The 11,105-nt window shown below is 52.8% G+C and overlaps 2 protein-coding genes across 2 annotated transcripts in view; both read right to left on the bottom strand.

Annotated features, from left to right (window-relative positions):
- Positions 1–1,897, bottom strand: part of MORC4 (MORC family CW-type zinc finger 4) — an 18,856-nt gene extending 16,959 nt beyond the window's left edge. Inside the window, exon 1 of the mRNA XM_026083974.1 lies at positions 979–1,897. Within this exon, the coding sequence (XP_025939759.1) occupies positions 979–1,144 (166 nt within the window). The 5' untranslated portion in view covers positions 1,145–1,897. The remainder of the gene's footprint in view (positions 1–978) is intronic.
- Positions 1,898–1,995: 98 nt separating this feature from the next.
- RBM41 (RNA binding motif protein 41) lies at positions 1,996–10,628 on the bottom strand. Its single transcript, XM_026083988.1, has 7 exons — positions 10,563–10,628; positions 8,005–8,121; positions 7,396–7,588; positions 5,477–5,681; positions 3,723–4,099; positions 2,993–3,140; positions 1,996–2,613 (listed from the first exon to the last, which is right to left on the bottom strand). Exons 1-7 carry the CDS (start codon positions 10,568–10,570, stop codon positions 2,456–2,458), a joined length of 1,206 nt encoding a protein of 401 aa, XP_025939773.1. The 5' UTR covers positions 10,571–10,628; the 3' UTR covers positions 1,996–2,455.
- Between the last annotated feature and the right edge of the window lie 477 nt (positions 10,629–11,105).

Here is an 11,105-nt window from a genome sequence, read left to right as displayed (position 1 = left end):
CGGCGCTGAAGGGCCGCGTGTGGCTGGTGCTGTTGCTCTGCAGGTAGCGGGGGCTCATCTGCAGGGACAGAGACAGCGGCGGTCAGGGCGGCGCGGCGGCGGCGGGGCGCGATGCGGTGGCCCGGCCCACACTTACGGAGCCCTGCTCGGTGCCCGGCCGGCGGGACATAGCTGCGCCCCCCGCTGCCCGCCGCCCGCCACAAGATGGCAGCCCCCTCGCGGCGGCGCCGCCGTACGGCACGATGGCGGCTCCCACGCGGCCGCCCGGCCTCACGCGGAGCGGCTTCAAGCGCTAACGCCCCTCCCCGCGGCGCGACATGGCGGCGCCCGGCGCCGTACAACATGGCGGCGCCCTGCAGCGCCCTCCCCAAAAGGTGCCCCTGTTTGCGGCCCTCCCCGTCTCTCGCGGAGGCGCCCTGAGGCTCCCCGCGGCCTCCCGGCCCTCCTCACCCTCCACCGCTCCCCTCCCGCCCGCCCCGTGCCCCCGAGGCGGGGGGATCCATCGCACCATCCTTCCCCCCTTCTCCAAATTCACCCTTGACCCTCATGGGCAATCCCCAACTTCCCACCTTGTTTGCGAGGGGCCCCCGAACTGCAGCTCCCCGGGCTTGGCCCTGGGCTCATCCCCCCATGCCTGGGCTCGCTCCTGGGCTTGTCCCGGGGCTGCCCCACCGCCACCTCTCTGCCGCAGCCCCGCAGCCCAGGCCGCCCTCACTCCCGCGTCCCCCCGGCAAAGGGGTCCCAGCCGGGGGCGCACAGCGAGCAGGGCTGCCACAGAGGGGCCCCCCCACAGGTACCGGGCAACAAGGGCCTGGCCGAGCTCCAGCCGGAGCCAGGAGGCACAGCCACAAGGCCACGGCCTCTCCGCAAGCTGCGAGCTCACTAAAAACCAGTTGCCCAGATGCCAGTGCTTTGCTCTCCGGAGGGAGCAGGGCGACGTTCCGGGGGAAGAAACTGAAGGAGTCCCTTGGGACCTACCTGGGGCACAGCCGTGCCCTCCTGCAAGGCCATGGTGGAAAGCTCTGTGTGTCACAGAACCCTCCCCACGGAGACGCGCAATGGCTCCGCAGTGACTCCGGCTCCTCTGGACACAGCCGCTCTGCAGCCCCCAGCTGCAGCTGCTGTCCCAACCATCTCCAGGCATTTTGCGTGCCACATGGCTCTCGGGCCTCCAAACTTTGAAAGGGCAAAGTGTGCCAGCACCAGGGCACAGTTGGCTTGCTCAGTTCCTGTCAGGGCTGGGCAGAGCCAAAGCCTTTCTTCCGTTTTGATTTTTCAGTTTGCTCCAAAACTGAATGCTTTCCTCCCCAGTAGATCAAGTCTTTGCACTGTGCAGCCTTGGCCAGCATCCAGACCTACATCTGTGCTTTTTGTAAGATTTTTTGTAATTTGTGCATTTACAAGAAGGACAATTACAGAAGGAGTCAAGCAGACTGGAAGGGGAGATGGCGTCAGGGAGAAAAACGGCTGTTCTTGGGAACGTTCATCTCTTCTCTGCATGGCTATATTTAAGATTGCAGAGAAAATCTGCAACTCAATTCTGTTGGGAAAGACTTGGTTCCCTCAATCAGCATCAACAAGAGCTTGAATGCTGCCCTCCCAGGAATGGTAGAAAAACATGGGAAACATAAGATATTAGCTTGCCTTGTTCACAAAGTGAGCTAAAACAGGTCATCAGATCAACCATGGCATCTGCTGTAATGGTTCCTTATGAGCACTACCATCCTCCAAGCTACAGGGCTTTTAGAGATCAATATTGAGAAGTCAAGAAAAGGGGCAGCATTTCTCCCTTCTCTCAAAGCACTGTATCTGCTGCTGTCAGGGACAGGACAGCAGCCTCACCAGTCACTGCACCAGTAAGGAACTCCAGCTCCCAACACAGAGGCCAGGAACTGAACTCTGCTGACACAATCCTGCATCATAAAATTGCAGCACACTTAGCTCTAGAAGAAGGACTTGCACTGGACAAAGGCAAATAAATACATACTAAGAAAATACCATATAAGTGCATTTATTCATATGGTTTCCTCTCTCCCTCCTTCCCACAAAGGGCTGAGAAGGCAGACACAGAAGTGTAGACCAGGAGGAAATAGCCAGTATATGCTAACAGTGTAAAGACAATGCTAGAACTGTACACAGAAGGGCACACACACAGCCCAGATCCTCACACAACACTTAAAGATCCTCAGGTGCCCTCAAACCAGAGTCAAGCCACACTCTACACTGGGAGAGGCCATATTCACCCCATCACTCTGAGCTTCCCCACTGGCTCAGGCTAGGAAGGAGCTCTTTCTCCCATATCACTCAAAGAGCCTAGTCCCCTGCTTTCTCCCTTCCCCACTTTGAGATTCATAGATCTGCATGTTAACTTCCAACAGTCCTTTACTGTCCCAGTTCTGACCAAGGAGTTCCCACGGCCCGTGCAAATCCACAAGGTCCCCACGTTATCCATCCCTTACTTGGCAGGGGCATTCTCTCCAGTACAGGAGGAGGGGGTGGCAGAGTCAGCCTCTGACGAATACCCCTTTCTTTTCCCAAATTCGATAACCAGTGGCTTCCCCTGCAGATTGTACCCATTCACCAGCTGCATTGCGTTCTGTGCTGCCTGAATATCTGCAACAAGAGAGTAAAATGGGCTCAGGTTACAGGTCACCAGCTTCAACACAAACCCAGCAAGTTCTGGCATTGACACGTGATGTTGGCACAGACATTCCTGGCTCACAGACCCTTGATCAGCACCACGATCAAGTGCAGGGCTGCGATTGCTCAGCCAGAGTGACAGTGAATACAGCCTGTAACAGACTGCATTCCCTGTGTCTTGATGGACCTCTCAGTTCAGGGGAAAGATTGTTGGCATGATACAAAGGCAAAGGACTGAATTCACCTCCTGCTCCATGGACCATTGGCCTTGCACCAGCCCAGTACCCTGTGGAGCAGAGGTGGCACCTCCATGAGTCAGAAAAGAACTGTGAGGCACGAAGGAGCAACTCACCAGGGAAGGTAATGAAAGCCTGACCCCTCATCCGGCCACTCAACAGGCGAAACTGGACTGGTGGGCTGTTTTCCTTCTGGAACCGAGCAAACAAGGACACTAGGTCCTTCATCGTCACTCGAGGGCCCAAGTTCTTCAAATACAGCACCTATTCCCAAGAGAGAGGGAGCCATGCACACGGATTGCCTTTCAACTCAGTCCCAGCCTGTGCACCTCACACTGATGAATTAGTTCAGCCCCTCTGACACCCCAAAGTCCATCCTTCCCCTCAACACTGACAGTGGAGTTTGGAAGACAGAGGTGGGTGTGTAGAGACAGTCAGCACTGGATTCAAGGCATCATCATGCTGTCTCTGTGCAAGTTGCTGATGGCTCCAGTTATTTATAAAACATTACAAGCTCCAGGTACTAGTTAAACACAGTTTGAACAAAGTCATGGCTGGTCTCATTCAGGCCCACATGGGCAGAGGACATTTTGTCTAGAGATTCCCCAGAGCCAGGAAGGACTAGGGTCTGAAGTGCAGCTATTTGCCAGGCAGGGTGACTTCCTGCTGTGGTCAAAGGGCCCCTTCTCTCCCACAGCAGAGGCTGCTGCCTTTGGCAGACAGGATCAAGCAGGCACCCTCCAGGCAACAGTCATTCAATAGCGAAAAGGAATCTTTGCCTGCTGAAGGGGCTTTAGGATATGTAACCAGGATGTATTCATCTTCCTAGTTAACATCTTAACATACCTTGCTGGGCTCCCCAGGATGGTAGGAGGCAAACCTGGGGATACTCCGGAGTTCATCCTCTGAGAGCCGGTTCTTACAGATCTCCTCTTGCGGGACAAACTCCACAGGCTCTTTTATAGTCACAGGCCTTGGCGGGGACTGGTGGGGCTTAGTTGCAGGAAGGCTGGGACTTGTTTCCTGCTCTGCCTGCTCTCCCTGGTCTGGAAGTGATGTCTTCTCGAACGCAGGCCCCTTTGGGGCCACAGAAAGGGGCAAGCATGGATCATTCTTTGTAGGCTGGAGTTCCTCAGGCAACTGTTTGCTCAGCAGCTCTTGATAAACAGTCTCCAGGTGAACCATGGGGTCCTTTTCATTTGCCGTCCTCTTCTGAGTGTCATCTAACCCACCACAGAGCAACATGATAAAGTTATTACCACCAACAACCTGGAAAATGAAGACTTCAGGAAGAAACAGACAGGACCCCAAAACAAGAAAAGCCCTGTTCTAGGCAAACCTCCATGCACCTGCCATCTAGGACCTGTGGATTACTTAACATAGGAAGAACAGCTGCAACAGCCAGCAAGTATCAGTACACCAACTCAGGACAGACCTGCAGAGAGGAGCAGCTCTGCCAGTGCTTTGTACAGAGCTCATTTTTCTGCAGAGGATCTCATTAGGTTATCTGCAACCACATTTCAGCACAGTCTAGTAATTCCTTCCTCCTCCTCCTGCATGACCAGAATGTACCATGCTGATTTAACTTGGTATTTTGCTTCCAGGGACATCATCAGGTTAAACTAATGGATTTAAAGAAGGCCCATATCAGGGATGTACCAATGATGTGTCCTTTACTGTATTTAATGGAAGAGAGGACAGAAATGAAAGGGGCCTCTCCCAGCCTACCAGCCTCAACTTTGCTGCCTCTTGGTTTTCCTAACTGCAGCAACACTGATGTAACACCAGAAGGGGGAGCAGGGACCAGAGGACGTTGGAGTCAGCTGTATGTTAAAGCTGGAACAACATCAACCCTAACCAGAGCAGTGTTCTTCCTCACCTTGTCATCTATTTAACCCTGTCTTATGCACAAAACCAGTCTGGGGCAGAAGCTTCACCTCTGCATGTTCTCCAGCTAAAGCAGAAGGAGCAGTTTAACATCTCTAGGCAATACCAGACTCTCCATCCAAAAAGTCACATTAAACCACAGATTAGGGGAGAGCACTGCTGGGGTGAGAGATGGTGTCATCCCATAGACAGTGCACTCATCTGGGAATCAGCAATTAGGCTCTATTTCCACCTCTGCTACTGATTTACTGGGGGGTCTTTAACAAGTCACTCCTATTTGCTCTGTGCCTTTGCATCCCTCCCACTTTTGCTAGACTACTGCTAAGTCACAGAAGGGACAATCTCTAGTCCTTCACAGCCCCCTTGTTTCACTCAGTGCAGCTCTGTCCTCAGCGAGGACCTCCAGGCTCTACAACACCAGAACATCGGCTGTTATTCCAGGCACTGCACTGGGCTCTGCAGTACTCGCAGCACATCAACAAGATTCACAGCACAGCTCTCCAACCATGGAGATGGCTAGATTAAGGGGGGGGGGAGCAGGTTCTGAAGGGTTTATCTGCTCACACAAGCAAGGAAAAATATCTCCTCCCACGCAGCGCTAAAACAGGATGATGTCTACAGGGGCAGAAGGCCAGACAGAAATGTGTTGGACTCCCACACACCTCAGCTCTCCCTACTGGAGCAAAGGCAGGAACAGCCTCAGGCTCACATACCTTCGTGGTAGAGTGCCCGGAGGAAGGAATGACGGTCTGTTCCCTGAAAGAGTGCATTTTCAATCTCCATCTCTCGCCGGCTCAGCTGCTTGCTGCCAGCAAACCTCTGGGGTAGGGAGAGTATGCGCTGACGCTCTTCCATCTTCTCCTGGATGGCATGGAGTCGGTCCTGCGTGGCCTCAGGGGCCGCTCCCAGCCCAGAGCCCTGGAAGACAGGTACAACTCTGCTCAGATGCAGCACATGCCTCCCTTCAGGGGTCTGGCTAGCAGTCAAACCACATCCTCCACTTCTGGAGTGGGTGCAGCCAGGAAGCATCTGAAGGGCATTTCAGTTTTTCCCCATCAATCTTTTTCAGAATCCAGAGAACACATTGTTGTCTGGGGCTGTAGGTGGATTTTCTTTTCTCAGATTCAGTCTTTTCAGAATTACTATGGCAGATCCGTCTGCCTCAGGCAAAAAATCAGGCGCTCTCTGGCCACAGATCACAGTCTAACAGAGATTTTCCCAAGGGTATCTCTCCCTTCCCTCCTGATTGCATTGGCCTACATCTGCCCTGCTTCTATTCACCATTTCACAGCTTCCCTGGAGCAAAAAGGGCTGTTTATGTGGAAAAGCAATTCTAGAAAATCATTTGTAGCACCTTGTTTTCAAAAGAGCTGCAATTCAGCAGCTGAAAATAAGAAAGGCCTGCACTGATACCTTGCTGAGAGCTCCACAGGCAATCTGGAGTCCTCTTTGTCTCAGCTGATTCCTCTTTGATGGAATTTTTCACTTGGGACCCTCCACCTACAAAGTTGCACATCTCTGCTAGACTTGAGCTTTCTCTCTAAATATTATGCTCCTTTCATGAGCTGCAGAAAATATACCCTAATGTCACCGACTCTTTCTATCAGAATAGTGTTTGTCATTCTAATTTTTATTTCTAAATATCCCTGGACTGATTTTGTACCAACTTTAACAGATTGTGCTGTTGGCATTAATTTTCACTTTAAAGGAACACCACTCCCCTCCTTAACCCAACCTGAATACAGGCTACACCAGGTCTGGGCTTGCATTTAAATACTGAAGTACTGACTTCAGTTGAAGAGAGGCAAACCCATGATTACCACTGACTTACTGCTTCCTTCCACACAAAACTACTGCTCAGCAAGAGGAGGCAGAGTTGGAAGGAAGCCGAGGGTCAGCTCAAGTCCTGTTTTGTACCTTCTGCTTTACCAAATTAAGAGAAAGACATTCCAGAGCACTTGACACAGACTGACCCCAACAGCCCCTTATCTCTGAAGTGCGAAAGAAATGGGTAAAGGAAGGGAAAGGGGGAAGCTGCTTCCCCTGTCTGCTATGGCACTGCTCTGCTGCAAACTGCACCCCAAGAGGAGTATGTCACTGCAGTAACATACTTGGTCAAACAGCTCTGCACTGCTACTTTTATTGTTCCCTGAAGAATCTGCAAGCCTCTGAGGAGCACATGCAAAACCCTCCTAACAAACAGCTAACTCAAGCCTGCCAGTGATCCAGTGAAGTGTCAGAACACAGAAAGGAGGTTTTGGTGCTTTGAAGTGTTTCCTCCTTCCCCTCCTCCAGCTTTTAATACCTTCTTTCAGGGATATAAAGAGGTGAAATGATTTGCTCATGGTCATCAAGGTACTCTGTAACAGAGGCAGGAATACAACCAGGTCCTGCTGTGCTCCCAAGGACCACCTTTCCTGTCCATCAGAGCTTTTGGCACAGACCCTTTAACCAAACAAAACAGGCCAGAAGAAATGTCTGACCCTGCTGGTCTAAAGGCGAGAGATCCCATGGAGTGGCTACTCTTTACTCAAGAGATTACACAGAGCTTGAAATTTCTACAAAGGTGTTGCAGGCTATGAGGTTGAAGAGACTTGTACACATACAGGTCACAGAGTAGAATGCCTCTCACCTTCTGTGTTGAAGCCCGGTTCTTCCAGAGCAGGATCTCTGAGTCCGAGAGCCCCAGTTCCCTGAGAGAAGCAGTTTCTTTGTCGCTCTCCTGCAGGGCCTGGAACTGTGACAAGGTCAAAGCCCCCGCGGCCTCTTCCCCAAAAGGCTTGTAAAAAGCTGCAGGGGCAAAGCATCTCCGCTTCGATTTGCACCTGTAACCCAAAGCAACAGAACAGCAGAAACTCCTTTGTGCTGAGAAGCAGTGGGGATTGGGAAGGAGCTGGCCTCTCCCACCCAGCCACCCTTTGTCCTGCCCCATCCAAGCAGACACTGTTTCTGAAACACAACGCAGCCACACTCCCTGGACCCACTCCTGAGCCCCTGCCTAAACCTGCTTTTCTCTGAGGCAAGTGGCCTACTAGGTCAAAATAAATTGCTGCTGGCATTTGTCCCAGAAGATCAGGAGTGCTTATCTCCTGTTGGAAACGTCCAGGCAAAAGATACTACAAAGGAAGCAGGATTTGTGCAGCTGTTTTGGCTTACATGACTCACTGCATGAAACACACCTTCCTGGTTAGGAGGCCCCAGCCCCAGCCCCCTAGGCTCTGCTGGCCAGATCAGGACTTACTGTTCAATGGAGACACTGGTATCGAGCTGGTGGTGAAGGAGGCTCTTCAGCTGCCTCTCTCCTTCTGTCTCCAAGTCTTCCAGGAGGAGGTCATCGCTGGACAGGCTGGTGTTGACTCTGGGGAACACAAAGGCAACACGGAGATGGTGTGATGGTGTTCTCCTTTCCCCCCCACTGATGTGCTCTCTCCCCCTCAACCTGACCTCCCTGTAAACAGTGCGTATGTAGGGGCTAGTTGAGCATGCACCAACTAAGGCCCGTCTAGTATGCAAATATGACTATGAGTCAATCATCTCCCCCCCATAAATAGGGGGCAGCCCAGAGCCCCTTGAGCTCTCCTACATGGCAGCGGGCTGCACTGCAGAACCTCCCCTTGATCAGGGACACCTCTCAGGGTTACTCCTCGTGGTTGCAGATTCCTTACCCGCGACAGATCCTCGGTAAGTGATTGATAGCATGCTGAACTTTTGCGTACTTCACGAAACTTTGCTGAGTTATATCTCTGACTAATTGCACGCATAATCCCTTAGACATAAACCATTGACCAAGTCTGAGACTAGGACTGGATCCAGCTGCACCTAGGCTCCTCTCCGAAGGAGTTTAGAAAGCAAGGGGTCCAGTCTGAACCTCATGACTCAACGGGAGGGTCTCCATTGCACACGCATCTGACCCTGTCCTTCATGCAGTAAATAACTGAGTGAACCTTGCCAATCGAACCTCATTAAATCGTTCTTATTTACAATTGAACTTTGTTAAGTCGCTGTCTTACTGCAATAAATGTAGTGCTGCTTCCCTCTTAMGAGTGAAGTCCATCACTCCTTTCGCGACAGATAGTCAGTAAGGCAACAGGAAAAACCACTTACAATCCATTACCATTAGAGTCTCTCTACCTCCTTAACACTTTTTAGGGGGACTTAAAGCGCAGAAGGAACCAAAACTAGCTTGACCAAGAAAACTCCCACTGTTAACCAGAAAAGCAAATAGATTTGGGACTACTTTGAGAACATTAGAAATACCTCAGAGAGGGTTTTTGATTTTTTTTCCCCTATTTTTTTTTAATTATGCATACAATCTTGTCATTTTTATTCCTGGAAGGTTAGTTTTTATTATCTAAACAAATATTGCCTAGTTTCAAGTAACTCAAAAAAAAAACCAACAAAACTATGCGAGAGAAAAAAAGAAACTGGGAATTTTAGCAGCATATGCACATATATTAAGTTCAGTTTGCCCTTCCTAGGGATACCTAGTTTCACGCACAGACACCGCCTCCTGCTTGTAATCCAGTACAAAACAAACCCTGGCAGGAGCATTTTCGTGTCTCACCATGGGGCTGGAGGGACCTGCTGCTTCCTCTCTCGAAGACCATCCTCCCACACTTCTGGAGGCACCGTGCGTTTCTGCCAAAACTTTCAGCGATGCAGAATCACGCTGTTAGCAAGATCTCAGATTAACCTTTTGTTGGAATGAGGGGAAACCCACACCTCTCCTGGGTAGCTATTTCAAGCTGTCTCAAAACTAGAAAGGGGAACAGGCATCAGGCAAGAAGCAGGCAAGCAGCCTAGTTTCAGGTAAGAGTTTTCTTTGCCACCTTCAGAACCAGAAACTTTTTTCAGTGAAAGCATGGGCTACATCTATAGATAGAGAAATGCTTGTCTAATACACTGATCTCATCTGAGCCTTCTATTAAGTAAGAGGCTTTGCTTTTTAGGCCTCTTCCTTATTGTTTTCTGACAGCTTTGGGCAAGGAGCTACACAAACGCAGAGGATGGGGATGGCACAGAGCACAGCCCGAGCAGACAGTACTGCAGAAGCCCTCAGCCATCTGCGCTCTCAGCAGCGAGCCTGAACTCCTGTACCGACAACAGATGAAATCTGCCTTTGAGGAACGAACTGCCTGGAAGGACTGACCACAGCACACCTAAAGGGTCTTATTTCTCAGCTCTGCCCCACAAAACACAGCTTTCAAATACATCAGGAAACCTGCAGAAACTGCATGCCCCATTAGGCATTTAGTGATTACTCAGGCCATAATAAGAGTTTCATGCTAATAAAATACAGTAGCTTTATCCTAGTTGGGTTTTGAAACAGCATCAGCTGTCAGAGCATCAGCCCTGGCCCTCGAGAGCGGAAGCAAGAGGGTTTGGGACGGCTGGCCCTGCCGTCCCGCGGAGCTCGCAGGGGACCGAGCGTCCCCCACGCACCCGCCCCACGGCCACCCCACCGCCCCAGGGCACCCGCGTCCCCCGCGCACCCGCCCCACAGCCCCCCCACAGCCCCCGCGTCCCCCACGCACCCGCCCCACGGCCACCCCACCGCCCCAGGGCACCCGCGTCCCCCGCGCACCCGCCCCACAGCCCCCCCACAGCCCCCGCGTCCCCCACGCACCCGCCCCACGGCCATCCTGCAGCCCCAAGGCACCCGCGTGCCCTACACACATACACCCCACATACGTACCCCGCGGTGCCCCGCAGCACTCGCGCCCCCAACACGCCCCTCGGCACCCCTGCGGCCCCGCACCCGCGCCCAGCCCGGCCCCACAGACAAAGGGGCCCGCTCACCTCCGCATGGCCGCGGCCGCTCCGAGGCCCTCGGCCGCCGCCCGCCCGGGCCTCCAACTCCCAGCAGCGCCCGCGAGCGGCGCTCCGCCCGGCGGGGGTAGGTGGCGCCGCGGGGGCTGCCGGGACTCGTAGTGCGGAAGGCCGCGGGGCCCGCCCGGGGGGAGGCGCACCCCGTCCCCGGGAACAGCCCGCGCGGCGGCGGGGCGGGAACAGCCCGGAGCCCGGCCGCTTTGACCGGCTCCTATTCGAGCCCACTGCAAGCCGCAGGTAAAGGTAAGTTACTACTGACAGTCACTGAAGTAATGGAATAGCTCCGGTCCTAGGTGGGAGCGAGCATGGAGCCCTCTAACATAGTTTCCCCCACCCCTTTCCTCCTCAGCCCTCCACCTCCCCTGGCAGCCATCTCCTCCACAGAGCATATGAGCGACAGATGAACATGTATGAAGACATTCCTCCTTTCCTCTAAGGGGACAGCATGCTCACATCGAGGAAGAAAAGAGAAGAGTTAAAGAACTTGCAAGAAAGATCACTCCATTAAAATCA

Source organism: Apteryx rowi, unplaced genomic scaffold (genome assembly GCF_003343035.1).
Source record: "Apteryx rowi isolate R43461 unplaced genomic scaffold, aptRow1 scaffold_1180, whole genome shotgun sequence".
NCBI lineage: Eukaryota > Metazoa > Chordata > Aves > Apterygiformes > Apterygidae > Apteryx > Apteryx rowi.
The sequence above is the reverse complement of the archived record's forward strand: the minus strand, read 5'-3'. Positions and strand labels throughout refer to the sequence as shown.